Consider the following 24,248-nt stretch of genomic DNA (forward strand, 5'->3'; position numbering starts at 1 on the left):
CTCCCATCCCCCCAAAACCCTTCCCCCACCCCCGTAAAATAAAAAGGCCCTCGTGTAACCGTGAGCTGGCCCTTCCCCCACCTGTGAAAAAGATATTGTACCTTCCCCACTAAAAACTACCCAATCACTACATTGTCAAAACTCAAATGGACTACTCCCTCAGAGCAACTCCAATGAATGTAGCTAGGGACTTGCTTATAATATTAAATAATCCCTGGCTACTAACTTGACCATTGGAGCTAGAAAATGCAATTAGCTTGGTCAAGCAAATTAAGCTAATTTGCTTAGAAAAAAAACTTGCTAAAGTAAAACAAATTAGAATAAATAATATAAAAGTTAAAAACATAGATAAAGGAGGTGTGATTAATTTAAATAGTAAACTAATAGCTAGCCATTAAAGCTCAAATTAGCTAAAATGACAATTAATTAGCTTAAAAGCTTATGTGGCATGGTAAGCTAATTCAACAATTAGCTTGTCATGGGAGTTGCTCTCAGTCCCTTATTTTTTTTGCCCCATTTGACTTTCACTGTTTTCAAGACGCGTCTTTTCAAACGTATATATATCTATTTATATATGTGTAAAAATTATAAAATTTTAAAATTAATAAACTATACAATGAGACGATTTTAATAAGATTCCTCATGAATATATATTCCTTATAGATTAATGAGAATTCATGGCCAAAGTTTTAAAAGATTGACCCATATTTTTGAAAATGGGGAAAATATTAAAACAACTCCAATAGTTGGAAAAAGGGACTGGCTTGCAAATATTAAAAACCTTAAGTTAGTAGCTATACATACCATTGTTGCATATCTTGTTGATTAGTTTTGACAAGCAAATTAGCTTTGTAGAGCTAAGCTTGGTAAATATTTATTAGATAAAAATTATTATTAATTTAAAAATAAATTAATTAATTTATAAATAACTTAACCATTGGAGCAACAAATAGCTAAAATTGTACTCCGGTAGTTGCTCTTTAAGGGATAGAGGTAGGAGTCGATAAAACCGTAAACCTTTCCTTATCAAATGCCCCATATATATTCTCCATGCTTTGGTTTGGCGCCAGAAGCATAATTATCAGTTAAACACCAGTCTTCAATTCTACTTCCTACACAATGAACTCACAAACCCTAGCTCGAACTTCACTCTTATCTTCTCATTTCTCCATTCCATCTCTTCCTTTTCGCAATGGTAATTCTCTCTCTATTCCTCTATTTCTAATTCTGCATTTTTTTCTCACTAATCCCTAATTTTATTTAATTTTTGTTTCAATTTTTAGGGTTCCAGCAAAATTGCCGAAGGATTCGATGCATTCCAGAGCTATCAATCCCAAATTCTGTTGCAATTTCCGAATCATTACTCCTCGAACCATCAGAAAATCTGGCGGAAGATACTGTTGAGCAATTACTCGCTCCTCAAAGCAACGAAATCGTCTCAAAAATGATGAAAATGGAGAGAAAATCAAGCTGTAATGCAAATTTGCAGGATAATAATGGCAAATGGTTTCCATATCTTGATAAATTTAGGGTTAATGATGATTATTTGAGTAGTGCTGAAGTATTGGAGGCGATTGATCCTTTAATATTGGAAGTGAGGAAAGAGAGGTTTAGGAATGTGGTGAAGAATCGGAGTTTCAGTGTTTGTCTTGTTGTTGAAGGATTGTCTGATTTCGGAAACGTTTCGGCTGCGTGCCGGTCTGCTGATGCTCTCGGCTTCCAGTCAGTTCATGTTGTTTCTTGCGATAGCTCGAAAAGGTGGTGGATCAACACTTTTTGAGGTGAAAGAGTTTTTCTTTCTTTTGCCTCTTGTTTTTGTTTTACTACATTTGCTTTGATTTTATGTTCTTTTGCTGTTTTGTGGTCTGAAATTTTCAATTTGAACCTGTATATAGTGAATATTTTGATCAATGTATAAAACTTTGCTGCTATAATAGTATATATGATAACGATAGCTTGTTCGATTGTAGGGGGGGAGGTGCAAAACCCATGTATTGCAATAAGAAGTACTGACAATTAAGATATGATACATTGGTCCCAATTTTATTTGTATGTCATCTGTTATTAGAAATTATGGGATTGGATGCAAGAAGCTAATCAGCGGTTAAATAGAATTGATTTGTAAGGTTACCCACAAAGTAATCCACTTTCTACTAGACTTATAAATTTGGATTCAAACTGAGACAAAATCGGTTGGAGGGAAGCTTTCCTAACAAGTGTTGATGCACTCCGACCTCAGGTTGAGCTGATATGAAACTTACCATCTAAGGCTTTGAGTCTTTGAAGCACATGTTGGTAGACAAATTTAATGGATAAGAGATCTCGTAAAACTTTCTTATCACCCAACGAGGAAAAGTATGGAATTGTCAGAATTTATTTTAAATAAAATAAATAAATAATTTTTTTCGTAATAATCTTTGTGATTAGGATGTTAATCGAATGTGAGTTGCTAATTCAAGAGTGAATAGGAGATGGCTTTGATATGAAATGACATGGCAAGTCTGTGTATCAAATACTAATAGCTGATTGTTACTTTCTTAATTTTTAATGCTTCTTTTATTTTTTTTCTTTCTAGACTGAATTTATTAATTACGGTTTCTGATTGTGAACACAGGTTTAGAGATAACCGACATGTCAGCATGGGTTCTGAAAAGTGGCTAGATTTAGAGGTCTGGAACTCTACTCGAGATTGCTTTAATGTTCTGAAGTCACGTGGTTACAGAATAGCCACTACACATCTCGGAAAAGATACAGTAATAATCCGACTTCTTGAAAATTTATTTGTAGCTATTATTTTACAGGAACTTCTCCACCTCTCAGTCATCTTTCTGTTGCATATTGTGGATTACTCTTTGATTTAGTAGTGCTTTATATACTTTACTCCATTACAATCAGGTTTCTATATATGACATGGATTGGTCATGCCCAACTGCCATTGTTGTTGGGAACGAGAACAGGTAATTGTTGTTCTTCAGCTTCGTATAGTTAATTTAATTTGTTTATATTTATTTCTTCCAAAGTTTCAAATTATGCCTAATTATTACCGATTAAGCATGATAACATATTATTTTCTCCCACGGTCCCACCTGCTATTTTATGTCTGTAAATTACTATTACAATGTGAAAAGAATTGCAAGGCATTCATATTCATGTCACTTCCTGTTTGTTAAAGTCATTTTATAGTGTAATTGAGGGTATTTCTTTTCAAATCCGAAAGATTTATGTCTTAAAATCCAATAGGATATTCAACACCCTTAGAAATTGGAATATCAGTTGAAATTAAGCCCCGTTCAGTTCACCTTATTTTTGCTGAACTGAAATTATTTTTACTGAATTGAAATTATTTTTGCTTAACTGAAATTAATTTTACTGAACTAAAATTAATTTTACTGAACTGAAATTATTTTTAATGAATCTCTATTATATTTCTTCTTTACATTTATTGATTTTTACTGAATTGAAATTATTTTTGCTGAATTGGACTTGTTTTTACTGAATTGAAATTATTTTTACTCAATTGAAATTATTTTTATAGAATTTATTTTTTTAAGATGAAATGAAAAGGGAAAGAAGAGTACCTAAATGCTTTACTTGCTCCTGTCTTTACTAGTCTTCATTATCATCCTCAAAATTTAATTTGGTGGTTACTTAATTCCTTTTCTCCCTCAACAAGACTGTTATAGCCCATTTGATCAAGTAGCAATGTTACTTAGGCATTGCAGTTTTCATCTGAATTCCCCTTATTGGAGTCTAACTATATATATTTGAGCTTCCTAAAGTTAGTTGAACTTATTTATAGTTGCAAAATAGACCTGGTGGCCCTTATCTGAACTTATTTCATCTTAAGAAAATATACGAACAAAAGACACCCTAGTAGCAAAATATGTATAGAGGGGCCATATTAACCCTTTAGGGGAAGGGATGACAAAGAGGGAGGTGGTTAATTGCCGCTATCGTGGTCGCGTTGTTGAAGACGAAGGGCGGTGTGGTATACTGCTAGTGGTTGTGCGGTGGTTCGTCTGGTAGCAATGGTGGGTCGTCTGGTAGTAGTGGTGGGGTCGATCTTAAGGAAGAAGAAGACTAGGTTAGTGGGTTTGTAGAGGAGAGAGAAGGAAGAGCATAGGCATAGCCAAAGTTCGAGATTCAGAGCAGCCAAAAAAGAAAAAGAAAAAGACAAGATAACGGTTGTTATCTGTCTTCTCCATCTTCTTTGCTTTTCTGGCCCACTTGCAATATGTCAGAACTTTTGTTGAATAAAAATATTTTTTATTGGCTGAGCACGCAAATCAATGCATTTTAATTACAATTTTGCCATGAGATAAACTTGGATTGTTTATCACCGAGATCATCTTGGTTTTTCTCACCCTCAAGGCAAATGGGATCAAAGCCTAGCTCTTGAGTATGTAATCTGTACTGTAAAGTTGTGGAGTTTAAAGTGTGTGGCCTTCATCTGGTAGTATTTCCAAAAGATTTGGGAGATAATTAGGTATTTTTAGTAAATTTTAGGGGTAGGGGCTGCCTGTTCTGAAAAGATCAATCCGTCAATAGTTGGTAACTTGCAGATTTTCCTGTTGCATGTCTCATGGATTTTCAATCTTTTAACTCTTTTTCTAAAATTTAGGCTCGTGCTTTATAGTTAATTTACTTAAATATCATAATCTATTAAACTTGAGTATTGCTTGCTTTAGATTTAGCAGTAGAATGTAATATACATTGTGTGTGTACAACGATATGAAAACTGTTAATTGATGTAATGGGAGGATGTAAGGGTTGCAATTGATCATACATCTGATGTTCACATCTGCTTGCAACTCTAGACTCTAGAGCTTCATACTTTATACTCTGAATTTATGATACACTATCTTGATTTTTCTTAGTTTATTATATTTATCTTTGTTCTTGTGTCAGAGGGGGAAAAAGAAATTAAATGCTGGCTTAAAAACAATTTGGTTATGTGAAAGAGAGCATTCACTTCATCACTTGGCATTTGTGAATGGCTTGGGGGAGGATTATGGAAAAAAGTATGCTGATAATATATGCATTCTTACAGGGGGATTAGTGAAGAAGCTTTAGAGTTGTCAGACTTGCACTGCAGTATTCCTATGAACGGCATGGTTGATTCTTTTAATGTTTCTGTTGCTGCTGGGATACTGATGCATCATGCTGTTTTTGACAGAACATCACGCATGGTGAGATGACACAGCTTCAATTTTTACATAGTTCTGCATATAAGTGTTTCTAAAGTTAAGTGTGAAGCCTGTAATCACCTTTGCTTTTTAATGGCTGCTTTCATTGCACGGCTCAATTCAAAAGAATATCATGTTCTAGTTGCCCCTGTTTTGCTTTGTATTTAGACACAGAAATTTGAGAAGATATAAAACTAATATGCTGAAAGAAGTCCTGATAATTATTAGCTGTTATGTGTAGTATAGTTTTCTTTTCTCTATTTTTTTTTTTTTTTTTTTTTTTTTTTTTAAAAAAAAATCCTCTTCTCTATATGTTAAGTCTGTTTAATCCTTGCATGCTTTGTTTGAAGGTGCTTGACATCAATCATGTTGTCGTTAACTAGAGGAATTCACTGTCAAATGGTGTTTCTATCCCATGTTGGCCATGTAGATTTTCTGAAGATTAATATGAAAATAAAATTTAAGGTCTCATTTTATCCCGACCTTTTGTTGCTACTGTGTTACTGAATGTGGTAGTTGCTTTTTATATCCTAACATGTCAGACAAAAGTACCTTTCAAGAGATGAATTTGATGACAGTGCTCAAAGCTTTATATCTGATTATAGAAAAATCATCTGTGTTCAATTAGTTCTTCTGTTTATGTATTTGCTGAGATGGTATCCCAATTGACATTTGCAGGGGTCTCATGGTGATCTAACATCAGATGAAAGTCAAATCTTACTAGCAGAGTTTTTTCTGCGTCACAGTAAGAGTGCGATCAGCATGGCCCATGAGTACGCTAAAAGGAAGTCCTCCAATCCGCTGTCAAAGCTTTGATGCATTACTATGCTATCAATAAACCTCACCCAGTCCGTCCAGTTTATATAGTTTTCAAATTTGTAGGACTTGTCATAATCGAGACTCAAGAGGTGTATGTTTTCACAGTTAACGTGTAACTATGCAGCTGTGTTAGATTAATGAAAGCTGTGACGATTAGTGTTCCTTTATTACTAGAAGACATGAGAGCAATTTTGTCTCTGTGTTTTACACCTCAACTCATCTTTTTAATTTATACACAAAAATTTAAATCAAACATAACAAATATGTACATGAATAGAACATATAAATTGAAGAAATTTAATAATTGCATCCTACATGGCTACAAATGTTAGTTAATTGAAATAAAAATAAAGATGGAAGTATTATACTCAAATTGGGTTTAGTCCGGTTAATCTGTTGGGTTTGGGTTTAGGCTGGGCTAGGTTAGGTTTGGGTTATGTTGGCTCATTACGCTCTTGGGTGCTGATTTGTTTCAGCCCAAGTCAAATTGAGGTTCTGTTCAATATTAGGCTTGGGCTCTGTCATGTTGTAGATTTGGGTTTAGTTCAATTAATTATCAATTTGAGTCATTCTTGGGTTTGGGTCTATTAATGTCATGTTCAAACCTTTATAATTATATGCTTTTCACAATTTGATCAAGTGTTATTAACATGCTATTAAACTTGTATAATCGCGATTAAGAGACAATGTTAATTAAATGTATCAATGTTTTTGAATCATGATTGAAACCTATATTAATAAAAAAAAAAAAATAGGAAAATTTGTTAGAAAAAACCATTTATAACAATTTTTTGTTGGAAAAAACCTTATAATTTTTTTTTTGGCAATTAGAAACCAAATTGTAAAATTTTTTTTGTTGAGGACAACCTGAGATCTCTAATCACTCAATTAACTTCTAATTTTCCATTAATTCTTCTAATTACTCATAACTCTCACTTAACTATTTAATAATTAAGTTAATTCATAAAAAAATTAAAAAAAAATAAAAAAAAACCACCCTCACCACCACCAACCGACCACCCTCTTCTTTCATCTTAGTCTTTCTTTAAAAAGAAAGGGGTTGAGAGGGTTCAAACCCTACACTTCCTTGTAAGGGAATATGAGGAAGCGCAATAAAAACTACCAATGGGCTACACGCTTACATGTTGCTATATAGTGCAAAAATATTTTATTTAACCCTTTTTAAATTTTTTTTTTTTTTTTTTAAACCAAAATTAAATTTTTTTTTTTTTTAAAATTCAGTGGGTTCAATGAACCCACTCGCGCAAACCCAACCGGTATCCGCCACAGCTCCCAAGTGTTTGGTATTTGAATGCTTTTCATGTGGTTCTTTAAGTTTGGGTGAAAGATCTATGCATAGTTATGAAAATCAATGTATGGTTTTGATTATGAATTGACTCTTCAATGCATAATAAAACAAACAACTGAAAAGGGACATGACTACTTATTTAAGCTACGGAGTATGAATTTTCAATGCATAATAAAACAAATAAATGAAGGGAGAAGAATATATGATCACTTTAGACTTATCAATGCATAATAAAACAAACTACTGAAAAGGAACATAACTGTACAATGCATAATAAAACAAATAGCTGAAAAGTGACATGATCACTTATATAAAACATGACTCATCAATGCATAATATAACAAACAATTGAAAAGACACATAATTACTTATTCAGATGTGATAGCTCAATTTAGGTTGGTCCCCAACCCTTGTTACCTTCATTTTGCCCAAGCAATGAAGAGCAATAAAATAATAGATGTCCCCATGAGGAAATCTTCATTTGCCCATTTACATAGTGTACTATTTATTTCTACCCATTGGTGAGAATGCTCTTAGATAATCTGGTCAATATTGGAACTGAGTCATTGTCAATTTAACTTATAAGCCTATTTCTCAAGTTGGGTTAGTTTTTGCAACATAGGGAGTGAGACTGAACCTTTTGCTCAACCAAGTAAGTTTCTTAATTTAATGATCACCTGGGAAAATATCAAAATATGCTAGAGCAATGTTTTTCTCACTGATGCCTTTTGAACCTTTTGCAATATCAGACTCAACCTTTTTTGATATTTTTTTCCCTGTTTTTCTCACTGATGCCCAATATCCCTTAGGTTAAATTAAACAGCAAGGCTCACTCCATTTTGAGAGCAATGTGAGCTCTGATATTGAAAATGAAAGAAAGAAATAACCTTCAAATCTTCAATTTGAAAATATGAATAAAAATACGAGTTCAGAAAAGCATTAAGACATCGTTCGTAACCAATAAACAAGGCTACCTAAGAATGAAAAACTCTCGGCTACCTATTAGCTTCATACATATTTACATTGTCATCATTGATCAAACTACATTTCTTTCAAGTATATCATTCTTTTTCTAGGATTTGACAGCTGAAAATGATCCTACTGATACCTTTACAAGAGCCAAAAAGACACCTCGAGAAATGGCTTAAAATCTTATATTCGAGCTTAACTTATCAAGCTTTGGTGTACCCTAAATCTTATTAGCTAGTCAAATCAACTGCATATCAGTTGTTGGGTTTTGTATTGTTCCCTTCGTGCTTTGCAGGAGTACATCATCATCTCGGTTCCTAGTTGAATGACTCCTGACAAATTCCTCGATTTTTGCCTTAAGCTCAAGATCAGAAATTAACATGTCTGGATTGAGCGGGGAACGGTTGAATGGATCAGTCTGCAACAAAATACGTGAATTCAGAAAAAGCAATGCAGTTAAGCATTCATGTACAGATCAAAGCTAAAGAATAATTACACTGTCACTCAGTAGATGCCTCAAGATGACCGGACGATCAACAGTAACTCTTGAAGAGGGCAATATAACTGGATCCTTCATCAGTGTGTACTGCATCGAGAAATAAATATCAGCAAAATCATGTGTAATAACAAGCACTACCTGGTGTCCAATATAAATACACACCGTCTAAACTCCTCATAAAGTCATAATTAAGGGTGTGGCAAATTTAAAGAGAAGTCCAAGTCGTACAATTCCAATTCTCCCTTTTAAGTGTTTTTGGATGATAGAATTTTGAAAGGGGGAGGGGAGCAGGGTAAAGTAGAAAATGGGCCTCTTTAGTCCAACTTCTATCCCAACACCTTCATCTCACTTAATTTTTATCAATAGTGTGACTATTAATTCTAGACAGCGGGAGGAATTTTCTGCTTCACAGGGTTAAACATCTTCCAGCAAACATTACCTGAATTGGGTCCAAGAATTCATCAGGTATATCACCGAGAGCATTCTCGGCATCCAAGGCTTCAACAGCTGCGGCTTTAGCTTTTGCACCAAGTTCAACAAATTCCTGTATGATCCTTCCATCTTCTCCTATTCTTATAAGAACATCAGCTGCAGCACTAAACAACTGGAAAAGAGAGACAGAGAGTGAGCCAATTTATAGATAGACAAGAGAGCACAAGATCATTTAAAGTGAACAAGCAAAATAATTCTTTTAAGAAGCACCTGTTCATTGTAAGACCGCCCATCCCTGGAAATTGCAGCAGGGAAAACATTTTTTTCATCTCCTCTTGCCAGATTAACATAGATGTTGACAATCTAGACAAAATAAATCAAGCAGGGATCAAGGCCATATAATATGTGTGAGAAATTGGCTAATTCCTCATCCCATTAATTAAAAAAATAAATAAATAAAATAAACTTTAGTGCTCCAAGTATGATTATTGCATTAGTGCCACACATAGGTACTCATTATGAGAGCAGTTAATAAATTTTTTGTAATACTTCAAAGTATTATCAACTATATGAGACATGAGACGTAGGGAGTAATTACTGAATTGCAAATTTAAACAACTTGTATACACGTAAAGGACACTGTCCAGGACAAAGTGAGGATTTCCCACAATGGCGGATATAATAACTATATACTTGCAAGGCAATCCTTAAGATCTATATGATGTGCTTGTTGTAAGCTTCTCACTGCTTTAGGAAATTAGGGCACACTGAAAACCTCATCCTGTACATAGCTAACCTATTCCAGATTGGAAATATAATACTTCCTCTGGGTTTTTATTTATTTTTTTATTTTTTAATAATTCACCATTTGGACTTTGCCACAATTCCACACATTCCTTTTGACGGTTTGACCATCTTTTATGTTTTATACGCAAGGAAAACAGTAGTCCTGTGGAATCTTGTTATATTCGTCTTGATTTATGCTTTCCAAATATCAAACTTTTGTTAATAATCAAAGTTTTGCATTGGCAAGCTTTAATCTCCAAATGATACAATTTAAAAAAAAAGGAAGTAGTATTTAATTCAAGGAGACAGAAAAACAGCTGACCTGTTTAAGCAGATGTTTTGGGCGGAACTCATACTTCTCAGGATCCTTCAAGCTTAAGGATTTCCTTTGGGGACCCACAAGTTGTAGCAAGAAGTAATTAAGCATGCTGGAAACTCTTTCAACCTGGGTGCAAAACGTAATCAATGAACAGGAAATTCTATATTTACTATTTAAAAGCCGTGGCTTCAAACTACAGAGAGCCATGAATGCAAGAAGATAGTAAACTATAAATTATAATAATAAAAAATATATACCATTTCCGGAAGAAGCAAAGGTGATGTAATCTGTTCAGAAGTGAAAGCCAGCAGACTAACATCTTCATTTGCCAATTTCATATCAATTCTAATTATCTGAAGCACCAAACATCTTAATTTGGTTAGGTAGCTGAGATATATACAGTTATAATGGAGAAGGGAAAGATGGAGAAAGAAATTTTGTAATATAAATGAAACTGACATTCTCTTGGGAATGGAAAAGACGAGTTCTCTCCTGTCTCTCTTGAGCAGGTCTTCGCTCCCATTCAGCGGTATTGGACATCTCAGCTTCCAGTGCTTTAAGTTCAAGGATTTTATTTAGACTTTCGTCAAGAAGGTAGATACTGTCGTTAATCAGGAAGTTTAAGAAATTTAGGTAAACGCCCTTTTCTTCCTCCTTTGCAATCTGAAAAAACATACATTAATGAAAATGAAAGTAAAGGTGAAAGAGGACAACTAATTCCTTGTATAACTGAGGAACTGTCTCTACCTGTCTCCAAACATTACGATGACTAGGAACCTGCCAAAGGTACTCCAAAAGCTCGGCAATATTGTGACGGATATTAAATTTATCGTAGAACTGTATGCAAACACATACAAAATGTCTTTGTCAGAGTTTCCTTTACAATGAAGAGTCATAGTCAATAACACATTCATACCAGGGTTTTTAAGTCAAATTGTTAAGACAATTGTGTTGCTATAATTTCTTCTATAGTTTGGTTTTGGGGTTGAGCCGAAACAAGCCCTTACAAGTTTACACAAAGACATATAACAAGCCCTTACAAGTTTACACACGGGCAGATAACCACACCACGTATAGGATATTATACTGTCTCTTATGAAGTATAGACAGCGGCTTATCCCTAAAAAGTTTATCCGATTCATTCAGATAAGGTTTGATGCAAACATTGACACTGATTTGATGCAAATTTGGGGGAGGGGGGAACAGATCATAAAGATTGGCCCCTCCATGCCTTCATCCCCCCCCCCCCCCCTCTCATCCTCCTCCCATTGTTTCCCTTCTCTTTGTGTCTCTATATTTCTCTGTGAATGCATGTTCATGTTTGCACTTATGGCACTTAGGCATTCAGATATTTGTGTGCCTTGGTGATGGTGAATATAAGATGGAAGTTAATTCTATAATGTTACAATAACCACACAGATAAAGTTTTTTTGTTTGGACCAAGTGAGGAGATAAGCAGAGCAAATTAGCAAAAGAAAAGGCAAATGCCAGCAAATATTGCAATTTTTTATAACACACACTGAAACTAGCAAACAATTACCTGTGTGTGAGAGCCCGTGAATTCAATGTCAACGTACAGCTTTAGAAGATTCTTGACAAGGTATTGCAAAGATAATTGATGCCCTTCAAATAGACTAGCAGTTGCAGAAGAACCACTACAAATGCAGGAGACACAGTATTAAAAATGACAATTAAAAGTAATGTTACGCAACAAAATCAAAACATGCAGGGCTAAAATCTAGTAAGGCTCAGGTGATACCTCCTACGAGGCATCCAACCATTTAGCACTTCAACCATTTTTGCTCTTAAATAAGGATTTCTAATATATTCAGGGCTAGCCATAAACATGATGATAAAGTTCATGAAATCGTCCTGGAAACAGACAAACAAAATATAGTAGGTCAGAGAAACTAAAGAGAACAAATGAATCATTAGGGAAATAATTCCACCCGCTCTTTACCAATATGACACCATCCAAAGCTTTTGGGATTCGAGATGCAAACATCAGCAACTCCATGGCATCCTCCACAAAATGTTCTGGCATACAAGCAAATTCCATGGGGCAAGGTGATGGCAGGGGCAGGTTGAAACCACCAACTAAGCCAACCAACCAGACCACCATTAACCGGCAAAAAGCTAAAGCACGCTGGATAAGGTCCCCATCCTACAAAGCAAGTATTCCAGTAAGTATAAAACTGCAAATCGAAATATATAGAAGCAGTTTCATACTGATGCTAGTATGCCACCATAATAAAGTAACTGAATACAGAATGAAATATAACGGGGACATTAGTCATAGTTTGGTTGAAGAGCTAGCATTATAAAGGCACAGAAGAAGCTAATATTTCGTAGTGATGCATAAACAACTCCTTGAAGTTTCATCAACTTAAACCACTGCAAGGAACAACAATATGCCATTCGTCACTTCAACCATGATGGCAAGGAGGACCATTTATGTGGAGCAGTTATTTCTCTTGTACTCCCCAAAGAAACCAATTTCACTAAAGCTTTATCAATTAAAACCAAGTACCCAATACACTGCCCACTAACAATATGCAGACCTGACAAAGAAAATGAGAGGGAGACATACCCTAAGTATTTGTGCTTCATAACACAATTTTTCTCGTGTATAGGATTCAATTTCTTCTTCAAGACGATCTATATCTTGCTTCAACTGAGGCGTAGGAGCTTGCTCTTGCATGGCCTTAAGGGTAGCCAGGGAATCTTCTGATCTTGACATATCCTGTAAGAGTAGCAAACAATATGAACTCCACAAGAACAGAGAAAATCAATGCAAAGAAAATGTAGGATAATATTAAATCATCCACAGGATAAAGTATTACAAACATACAAAAATCCAAGAGATTAAAATTCGGTCTGCTGAACAATAAATCTATATATATCAGTTACCACCTCTTAAACTCCTACCTGAACTAGATGCTTGAAGTCAGAAAATGCTTTCAATAACCCTAAGTTTAGAACCCTTGCTGTCATAAAGAAGCATTCACAGATGAATGGATATTTAGTCTTATCACCCCTTGACATTGATCGTACATTCTGGGCAGGGGGTCCACTAGAATTAATGCCAGAGCCAGTGGCTTCCAAAGATGTCAACAAGCGATTATCTGTAACATTATTGACAGTAGAACCATCAGATCTTCCGACATTAAGCTCAGAGATATATGCAGAGACCTCTTCTGATGAAGCATGCAGTGCTGTAAGTCCTCTGAAAATTGTTAGCACAAAAACTGTAAGAATGATTTCTTAAGAAAAATAACTTCTAATAAAATAAAGGGAGAACTTTGCAAGATGATGGTTCTCACTTTAAGTCCATACGATTGCTATAAAATACGTAGTTCGGATCGATTTTATCCCGTTTTGCGAGATTAGCATCTAAAAATGGTTCACAAAGCCTGAGCATAACAGCGCTGAGATTGACAAACATTCCAGAGCTTGCACAAGTCATAGGATCAATCTGTATACAAATTCATAAACAAAACATCAGAGTAATCCCTTGAGAGAGTTGCGGTTGGAATTCTTGAGGTTCTTAATGCACTCTTAAAGGGCAATAGGGCATGCCAGCACACAATGTGCAAAAAAGCAATGAGGAAAAAACTGCCAAAGTTAGCAAGCATTTGTTGTATTAGCTATCAATTTATCATATATGACAATGCAGCAATGGCAGATTACAAATGACACTTACCTGCAAATGCGCCCTCGAGGAATTGTTATTGATCACGGCTGCTAGAAATTCTAAAACATTTTCTCGAGTATCTGGTTTTTTCAGAAGACAAAGAAGAACCTCATGCAGACCATCATATAAGTTATTCATCACAGTCTTTATGGTAGCGAATGATGATAGAAGATCAGCTGGACGACGAGAGGATGATTGAGAGAAGCACTGCTCACTAGTAAAAACAAAGCAAAAACAATTTGTTCATCGGTATGATATGTGCAGCAAAGCATCCAAGCAAAACACAAGATTCAGCAATAAATGTAATCTTGTGTGATATTTGTGGAAAGCTTTCCTCCATTTTTTCTTAATACTCCCTCTGTTTTTTTTTTTAAATGCATCACTTGAGATTTCACACTTGTCGAGACACAACTTTGACCATTAATATCTTTAATTCGATATTAGTAAAAATTATAACAAAATTATATTATGATAGAAGACATTGTAACAAATCCAACAGTTTATAAATTATATAGTAGTGAAAAAATTAAGTCAAATGTAACATAAGAATAGTGTAAATTCTCAAGTGATGCATTTAAAAAAAAAAACGGAGGGAGTAATTTGCAACATTTAAATGTCATAATACTTTCAACAATACAATATTTGATAATTTACGAGTGGAAAATGCCTTTTTACCTTTAATTCTCCAGCCAACCAATTTTGATTTAAACAAAAGCTGACCCAAAAAAATATAGGATGCGTACAGATTAAAATTTTACAATAGATTTAAATATGACCTGTGTCTAAATAACAAGATTTGAACTGAATATTTACAATAGCACTTGTTGCCTGAACCAGAACAAAACATCCCATTGTCCAAATTTAGACGTCCACTTCTGATTGCCCGATTATGAAATGGGTTGGAGGCCAACTTCGGATATCATTTAAGTAGGTAGCTTAAGCACATTAATAAGAAGCCTATATTTCAAACTGATGTATTAAAGTCTACAAAGAAGATTAGAGGATGACACATAAATCCACTATTTGTTTATTCATTGTGTTGATTAATTGTTTTAGCATACTTGTATGTGTAAAATTGATCCTTAACAGGACAGAGATAAACAATCATGTAAGAAAGAACATAAGCATGAGGAACCACAACCCCACGAGCCAACAAGGGCAAATGCTGTAAATAACTTTGATCAATAACAAACAATGATGAGCTATCCTTCTTAGAAATAAAGAAGACAAACACCTTACCATTCTAACAACATAGTTTGACACAAAGATAAAGTCTTTTACATCTACCCCCACCACTAACTAATATCACAGTTCTTTAAGCACCATACTATCATTAAACATACTATACTGTAGTAATGTAGTATTATTCATACATTACTATGCATCCAATGAAACCAAAAATATCATCCAATTTAACCTCAAACAAGTTCAATACAATCTTACTAAACACATACAAACAGAATTTCAGAATTCAGCAACAAGCAGAAGAAAATAACAAAACAAAGGCAACCCATCAAAGCAGATGAAGGAAACTCACCCAACATCAGGTTGACTCTTGAAAAAACCAGTATCAGGTAAGGCACTAATATGAAAGAAAGGACCCAAGATGCTAGCAACCTCCATAGCGCGACCGTTCAAATACGAACCCGATGGCATCCACCATCTATGAGTGACTAAAGACTTAGCCCCAGCTGGTAAACTAACTAAATACAACAAAGCCCTCAAGGGCTGCTGAAAATTCCCCAATGCTGATTCTCTCACCACTTTCTCCCTCAAATTATCATACAAACACTTAAAAATCGGGTCCAAACTATCGAAATCTCCCTCCCCAAAGAACTCATCCAAAAACCCAGGTGGGCAAGTTATCCCACCACTACTCCCAGACCCTCCATAGCTATCAATTACGGCCCCGCCACCAACGTTCGAATAAATCAATGGCAACAATGGCGATTGCTTCTTCCTCATCAAATTAGCATTGTCACTAACAGCAGTATCATCTAAACCAGGAAACATATCAGGGTTACCTAAATGAATCCTACAATATGAAACTGCCAATTTTTTCGCTTGCTTAACAACTAATTCAATTTCAGACCTTAAATTTTTATCTTTCATGTTCATAATCTTCTTCTCTTCATCATAAGCACGTCTATAACACCCAACTAAATACGAAAAAGGCGGTTCGGCATTTGGGAATTCATTGGAAAGCCGATCAATCAAAACCCTTTCCATTAAATCCCTAGATAACAGCAATTCCTTACCTTCGCTAAGAATTTCAGCAGCCGTTAATTCAAGATAAACTACTCGAGAATCAGATTCCATTGAATCAATCAAAGATACAAGAAATATTTTCCGAAGAATTATATCTTCAATTTCTGCTGGCGATCTCTGGGGTTTCTGGGTAGCCATGATTATATGATCGAATCAAAAATTGAGTGTATTAGTGCTGAATTATACTAGTAAAAGATGAAATTCGTTAAAAACTAGGGATTTGATTGAGAAAAAGGAAGGAAATTGGGGGAAATTAAGAGGGTCTTGACTGAATTTGATGATTGTTGAAGTGAGAAAATTGTTGTGAGGTGGAAAAATAAGGGATTTGGGAAAAATAAAATTGGTTGAAAAAATAAAAATTAAGAACAATGATGCTTGCAGCGAAGGAAAACTCCAGTATATAACAAGGTTGATAAAGAATTTATAAGGAGGTTGGGATAATTTACTACTCCGTAGTTTGAAAAGGAAAAGGATTAATCAAAATTTTACTATTATCTTTTTTTTTTTTTGAAACAAAATTTTACTATTTTCTAAATTTCAAGTAAAACTTTTTTTAAAAAAATGCAAAATAAATAATTTCCTAAGTTGATAAGGAAAAGGAAATATCTAAATTTTATCTAACATAAAACTTTCTACAAAATACAAATTTATAATTTCCTAATTTTTATCTAAACTAATTGTGATCAATACAATAATAATAATTATAATAAACAAAGATAAAACTAAATTAGAATGTTTCCTCCAAAAAAAAAAAAACCCTAAATTAGAATGCTTTTAATTGAAATAATTTTTTTATCGAAACACTCACAATACCTTTTATATACACCTAGGTGAAAACTTCATCATACACGACTGTATCATATATAATGCGTATGGATTATTAAAAAAAAAAACCTTGTGTACAAATATAAGTACATGAGAAAAAAAATTCAAAAGATTTCTTTCTTAATTTAAGGGGGTTGATTTGTTATTTAACTAGGCTAGCCTCGTGCAATGCACGATTTTAAAATAAAAAATGAATTATAAACTCTTTAGCACATGTTGAGAGAAAACAACTACTTTATCTGTCTTCCTAATTACTTTCTAATTAAATATGTAAATACAATTTCCAAACATCCATTATTTTCATATTTAATTAGGAAGAATCAATTAAACTATATTATTAACTATTTTTAACATTTACTTGTAAATAATAATATACCGTAATATGCGTAGAAAATCTAAAATTTAAAATTCTATTTGAATTTAATTTTCAAAATAATTTTAAACAGGGTAGCTCAAAAAGGTTAAAAAAATGACATCATCTTTGCATTTTTGGCGGAAAAAAAAATTAAATAAGAGAGTGACACGTAAGCAGTGATGACGTCAGCGGTTGTTACTTTAGTAATATTTATAGATAGAAGGTTATAGAAGAAAGAATATCTCCTAGAGGGTTAAGGCACATTTTTTTACCTAAATTCAATTCTCAATGGAAACGGAGTTTTGCGAATCGTTTAGAACTTGTATTTTTGTACACCGGAGCCCAAATTTTTTTATTTTTTTCAAAAAAAAACTAGTAGTTGTGCCATTGAAGGAAAAGAATCAAGTCGAATTGAAGGAAGACATCTGATTCAATGGGTTAGTCTTCTTGTCCTTCATCTTCCAGTAAGACTAAAACCTACTCTTTTAGTACCAAGCCGATGCTAGTGGTTCTTGGTCAACTATCGTTGGTGATGCAAAAGAGGATGGAGGGAAAAGATGTACTCCTTAATTTATGGTTTAGCTTTTTATTAATAACTTACGTGCTCATGAAATTACTAATTTACATTGAATTTGATATAATATTTTAAAACTGAAACTTATTTATTTGATTTAAATTATTATGAAATGTTAATTTAACTTTTTTCACAAAATATTTCCTCCTAATTGATTGAAACATTTGAAAATTCAGTACGCATCACGTGCATAGATTACTAGTTATAGTACAAGTCAAAAGGGTACTAATTCTTTTAGTTGGACATCACAACCTCCACTTGGCTTATATAATAGAGATTTTTCTAAAAAAAATTGAGCAAATAATATTAAACGGGCAAAATTATCCTATGGTACACCTTGCCCCCAATGCTGACAATTTGGACTTTTGATAGGCGGTCATGTACCTAACAAAAATAATAAAAACCTACCTTATACTCCTAAATGTAATAGGGTAAGTTAGGGTCGATCCCACATAAAATGTAGTATCAATATTAGGTTGTTGGGCTTATTTGTGGTCGTTTTTATTTTCAGTTTTTTTTTATAAACAAAAAACCAAAAACAAGAAAAAAATGTTTATACTTTTCTGTTATTAGTTTTCAAAATTATTATGATTTTAATAAGTTTGACCAATTTTTGATTCATTATATGACATCTATCATTTGATTTTGATAAACAAGAGACTAAAAAAAGCCATAATAATGTCAAACGGACCCTTAAAATAGATAATAATTATCAAATTACTAAAACAAGAAAAACCTACGGGTACCCGTAAAAAAAAACTATAGATTGACCCAACCTAAACCAACCCCAAAAAAATTAAATTCAAATATCGACTTAGACTTTGTTCACTTCATCTTATTTTGGCTGAACTATAATTATTTTTACTGATCTGATATTACTTTTTTAAACTGTCTGAAATTATTTTTAGTTTTTTTTTTATATATATATCTATAAAACTATTGATTTTTACTAAATATAAATTACTATTATTGAATAGACTTTATTTTTATTAAACTGAACTTATTTTTACGAACTGAAATAAAATTTATTGAAATGAAATTATGTTTCATGAAATGAAATTATTTTTATGAAATATTATCTTTTTAATGTAAACTAGTTGGGTCACCGTGTGCTACGCACGTGTCAACCAACTTTCAATGGTATAAAAAGTATTATATTCTATTTCATTGACGAAATTTGAAATTGTGTGGAACAAATTAAGGTTATGTTCTTTTCACCTTATTCAAATAATATTAAGTAAAAATAATTTATATTTAGTGAAATAAATTTAAGTTTAGTAAACAAAAGTTAATTTTAGTAAAAAAAAATAATTTAGTTAAAATAAGTTTTAATCATTCACAATCATTAAATAAAAAAAATAGTAGAGGATTAGGAAAAAAAAAAAGTTTTAATTAGTGCAATTTTAGTTCACCAACACTATAATTTTAAGCTCTGCGGAAATAAAGCAAAGACTTGAGAGAATAGGGCCTAATTACCAATTATAAAAAATATAATCACATAATATTATAATAATGTACTTTTTATCTTTTCCTTATAAAGTAATCCTCTGTTTTCTCAAATCTTTGTGTCATTACATACATACGTAGAACATACATACCTTTTTTAAAATTAAAAAAAAAAAAAAAACTTTCATATAGATTACCCTATTACTTTCTAAGCTTATTGAATAAAAGTCTTTACATTTTAAGAATATTACATCCTTTTTCACTACCCTTAATTAATATCCTATTTTCAAGGTTAAAAAAAGTGTGTGATATATCTGTAAATTCCATTTATCAATTTTTTATCAATTTTGTTCTTGGTAAAAACAAAGTCATGCCGTCATTTATAGTTCTTCTCCCTCTATATTTAACAAAATTATAATTATTTAGCTTTTTAAAATATGATCTATATATATTCAATGCATAACCATGAGTAACTATAGTTAGAAATGATTGGAAAATTCCCTGAAATTGTAAATATTGTAAAATTCCAATTAAATACTCTAATTTCCAATCATTACTCTCAAAATCTTCAAATTTCATAATTTATAAAATTTTGTTTCAGAATTTTTTCCCTTGGCCTCGATCTCCAACATAAATAAGTTAAATACCTTCCCACATAATTTCTTCTACGATAATGAGATTTATGTGTAATATAATTTTTTTTTCTAAGCGTAGATATTTTTCATGCATTATTACATGTATATTCTATTGATACTAAGTTTTAAAGTTGATCACCTTAAACCAAAGAGTATAATAAAAGTCCAAAATCAATAAAACTTATGATATAAATAGTTTATATATAAACTATAAAGTCAAAACATGTCAACTAATTAAAAAAAAGAGGAAGTTAGATGAGAATAATTTAAAACAGTCCTTCAATTTGTGGAAAGTCACAAAGATCTAGGAACATAGAAAAATAAAGGGAATAACCAAAATTAAAATCACAATATCTAAATTGCAAATAATTTTTGTTTAATTTTCCTAAAGTCGTATTCACTTTTACATTATTTCTATATGATATTTATTATTATTATTATTATTATTATTATTGTTTATCATCTACTACCTCACTAGCACGAGTAATCTCATTCCTATTCAGAACATATATACACTAACATGAGTGATCTCATTTTCACCTTTCCTTGTTTTTGTTATTATAAGGGCATATATATATATATATATATATATATATATATATATATATATATATATATATATATATATATATTAACATGAGTGATCTTACTCTCACCTTTCCTTGTTTTTGTTTCTATAAGAACACACACATATATAATTGCAGGCAAAAAACTATTGACTTGAATAATATAATAGTGACAGTATAAGAATTTATATATCACAAAAACATTGGTCAGTCTACCTTAACCCTTCCACAAACTCTCTCATCTTCTTCCTCATTTTCTCTCTCCTCTTTCTATTTTCTGCACATTTGATAATCAAACCTTAACAATTGTGAGATTGGTATTGTCGACGGCGAGAAACTCATCAGGATCAAAGATGTCATCTATGGAGGAAGAGAGAGAAAGTTTAAGAGAGTTGAAGAGGATGGAGGGGATAGAGAATAAAAATTGTTGATTATATCTGTCCATAATTTATGTTTGAATTGGCTTGATAATTGCTTGAGATTTTCGGAGTTTTCAAAAAATGTCCAAAAAATCAATTTGGGGCTTTCTTGTGTTGTGTATAACTGTTGAGATTAATTGTCCTATGTGATTGTATGTTGAATTGTGAGCGTTCTCATAACATATGTATGTATTTTGGTTAAGAAATGAGTATGTTATTTTATACCCATGAGCTTAATTAGTACGAGACCTTCAATGGTGGTTCCTCCATTGTTGCCTTTTAATTATTTTTATAAAATAAATTATATTGTCTAGATTATATCATCTATAATAAGTTGGATGATATCCTCTATAAGTTGGATGATATCATCCATTGTGTAGATGATATCCCGTATTAGTTCCATCATATCCTCTATTAGTTCAATGATATCCTCTATTATATAGGAATCATGATGTTATCTATAGGCTGGATGACATCATCTATTTGTTCTATGATATCATCTATAAGCTGGATGATATCATCCATTGCCTAGATTATATCATTTATAGGCTAGATGATATCCTCTATTAGTTTGTTGGATGCATGATATCATCTATTGTATATATGATAATCCTCTATTGATTCTTTGATATTCTCTATTGGTTCCATGATATCATCCTAGATAATATTATATACAGTGTATATATGTGATATCATCTTTATATATGTGATATCATCTCGCCTATAGATGATATCATCTATTTGTTCAATGATATTCTCTATTGGTTCCAGAATATCATGTATAGGCTTGATGATGATATCCTCGATCTATTGGTTATATGATATCATCTACAAACTGGGATTGTTGTTTTAAGGCTTGAATCACCAAACTATTGGTGAGGTAACGCAATACCTTCTCTTTATATATTTATCCTTGACACACAAAATGATAATAATTTACAAAAGTGCTAAGTATATTGCATAGTTATTGTCTCACACTTGGTAAACAATTCAAGAGCGCTTTAGAAAAGCTTCATTTGTGCCCCTTAATTTTCCCATAGGATTTTGTATAATCATCATCTTATAGTAGTCTAATCATGCTATAGTTACTATTGTTCATTTATCTATTTATGATTTAATTTCACGTATGTTTCAACTATTATGTATGAATATTCATTCATTATTAGTAGTTACTTTCCTAAGATACATGCATGTGCTATTATAAAGGTTATAGGATATCTCTAAACAATTTTGGATTTTATGTATCAATATATGTAATACTAACTATATACTCCCTTCGTATTTAAATAAGTGAAACGTTTTGACTTGTTGTACTATTCATCTAATTTAATTTGATTAATGTTTGTGATTTATACATAAAAATAAATGTAGTTTTATGAAAACTTGTTGGAATCGTATTAATGAATAGTTTATTAGAATTCAATTGTTATAATTTTTACTTATTGATAATTAAAGATATTATAAGTTAAAGTTTTGCATTGGCATGAGACACATGCATAAATGTATATTAATATGAAGATACACGAGAAACGTACTCCCTCTATTTTTTTATAAGCTAGAGTTACTATTTTCGTCCATTTTTTTTATAAGCTAGAATTCCATTTTTGGAAATCTATAATAATTTAATAATATATTTTTACCCACTAATGTCCTTACTCTTTCTTATTTTATCATTTCTCACTCCTTCAATGGTGCCTATTCCCTCTTACACCACTTTACTTTTCAATATATAATAATCTTATCTACCCCACTAACATCTTATTTTATTAAACCTCCTAAAACTTTGTGCAATCCCATCTCTAGCTTATAAAAAAAAACGGAGGGAGTATAACTTATTTTACGGAGATATTATATTAATACGAAGAGATTGTGCACAGGAGAACATTTCACTTATTTAAATACGGAGAGATTATATTAATACGAAGGTACATGAGACAAATGTATGGTATTATACAGTACTGTATAAATTAACTATAAATTACATATACTTCCTCCGTTTTGTTAGTTGAAACGTTTTGACTTTAGTGCAACTCACACTTCCCTTTGATGACCTTGTTTTGTGATTTATACGTAATGGATAATATAATCATGTGGGATATTGTTAGATTCGTCACGATATATATATATATATATATATATATATATATATTCAATATATCTACTTGTTATAATTTTTGCTTGCTTATTGGTAATTAAAAATATTAATGATTAAATTTATGCATTAACAAACATGATAAAAGAAACATGTCAATTAAAAAGAAACGATAAGAAACATGTCTTTTTTAATTCTTACTTTGATTTTTTATGATCATAAAACTAAAATTATTATAAACAAATATGATTGTATTATGTGTTTAACCGAACAAAAATGTTGTTCACAGCTGATTATCACAAAACTCATTTTAGCTCAGAAAAACCTTGATATACAAAGCGGATCATATGTTGGTCATCAGTTCATCATTATCTACTACGTACAGAATTATACCAATAAAGGCCCTACATATAACATATACTTGTATATTACTACTTTCTTCGTTTCAATATGGTAGTCCATATGGAATCAATCACATAAAATAAGAAAAGAAGAATATTTGGAATCTAACATTAAAGTAAAAAACAATTCATTAATAGTTTTGCCTTATTTAAATTTTTTTGATTTTTTAAGAAAACCACCAAACATAATTGCATAATTCAAGGGAATAATTTCTTTACTTAGAGCCATGTCATCAATTCACAATCAATTAATTTAACCAATTAGAATTTAATATGTATTAAATTAGAATTAAAAACTAAATTAAAAGTGGAATAGATTCAATATGGATAGATCTTTTTGAAACGCCTAAAATAGTATATGGGACTAACAAATTGAAACGGAGGAAGTAACAAAAAAAGGGACATAGAAGGAATTTTGTCAAAAGCTTTTACTGTACATATGTCCTTTTATCACATACCATGAATTCACTTTTTACTATAGTATAGATTAAACAAAGGCCTAGTTTAAATACACTAATTTAGCATGACTCAAATTCTAAAAAAGCTCGATCCAACCTGACTTCACTAAACTTGACCCAAAACCCGAATTTAAACACCCAAACACCCGAATTGACACCTCTAAATTTAAATGCGCGGCGTTCGACCCCCAACTTG

The 24,248-nt window shown here is 32.1% G+C and overlaps 2 protein-coding genes across 2 annotated transcripts; one reads left to right on the plus strand and one right to left on the minus strand.

Moving 5' to 3' along the window:
* Window positions 1-1,042: 1,042 nt before the first annotated feature.
* LOC145584875 (uncharacterized) lies at window positions 1,043-6,181 on the plus strand. The gene is made up of 6 exons (XM_081641661.1): window positions 1,043-1,195; window positions 1,284-1,758; window positions 2,615-2,753; window positions 2,896-2,957; window positions 5,051-5,189; window positions 5,865-6,181. The coding sequence occupies exons 1-6, from the start codon at window positions 1,120-1,122 to the stop codon at window positions 6,000-6,002; spliced, it is 1,029 nt and encodes a 342-aa protein (XP_081497787.1). The 5' UTR covers window positions 1,043-1,119; the 3' UTR covers window positions 6,003-6,181.
* A 2,016-nt stretch (window positions 6,182-8,197) lies between these two features.
* On the minus strand, window positions 8,198-16,685 carry LOC145586219 (putative ubiquitin conjugation factor E4). Its single transcript, XM_081642996.1, has 16 exons — window positions 15,551-16,685; window positions 14,023-14,227; window positions 13,643-13,794; window positions 13,248-13,545; window positions 12,910-13,062; window positions 12,280-12,483; window positions 12,079-12,191; window positions 11,860-11,974; window positions 11,067-11,156; window positions 10,779-10,982; window positions 10,577-10,672; window positions 10,323-10,445; window positions 9,485-9,577; window positions 9,222-9,386; window positions 8,780-8,869; window positions 8,198-8,701 (listed from the first exon to the last, which is right to left on the minus strand). Exons 1-16 carry the CDS (start codon window positions 16,417-16,419, stop codon window positions 8,522-8,524), a joined length of 3,150 nt encoding a protein of 1,049 aa, XP_081499122.1. The 5' UTR covers window positions 16,420-16,685; the 3' UTR covers window positions 8,198-8,521.
* Window positions 16,686-24,248: the final 7,563 nt, after the last annotated feature.

Source organism: Chenopodium album, chromosome 16, assembly GCF_948465745.1.
Source record: "Chenopodium album chromosome 16, dcCheAlbu1.1, whole genome shotgun sequence".
NCBI lineage: Eukaryota > Viridiplantae > Streptophyta > Magnoliopsida > Caryophyllales > Amaranthaceae > Chenopodium > Chenopodium album.

Excerpts from the sequence above, each read along its gene's own strand:
- LOC145586219 (XM_081642996.1), bottom strand. The coding sequence starts at position 16,419 with ATGGCTACCCAGAAACCCCAGAGATCGCCAGCAGAAATTGAAGATATA. Across the intron at positions 10,983-11,066 it reads ATCGTAATGTTTGGAGACAG|ATTGCAAAGGAGGAAGAAAA; the intron begins GTAGAGACAGTT and ends ATGTTTTTTCAG. Across the intron at positions 9,578-10,322 it reads CAAAACATCTGCTTAAACAG|ATTGTCAACATCTATGTTAA; the intron begins GTCAGCTGTTTT and ends TATTTTGTCTAG.
- LOC145584875 (XM_081641661.1), top strand. The coding sequence starts at position 1,120 with ATGAACTCACAAACCCTAGCTCGAACTTCACTCTTATCTTCTCATTTC. Across the intron at positions 2,754-2,895 it reads CACATCTCGGAAAAGATACA|GTTTCTATATATGACATGGA; the intron begins GTAATAATCCGA and ends CATTACAATCAG. Across the intron at positions 5,190-5,864 it reads TTGACAGAACATCACGCATG|GGGTCTCATGGTGATCTAAC; the intron begins GTGAGATGACAC and ends TGACATTTGCAG.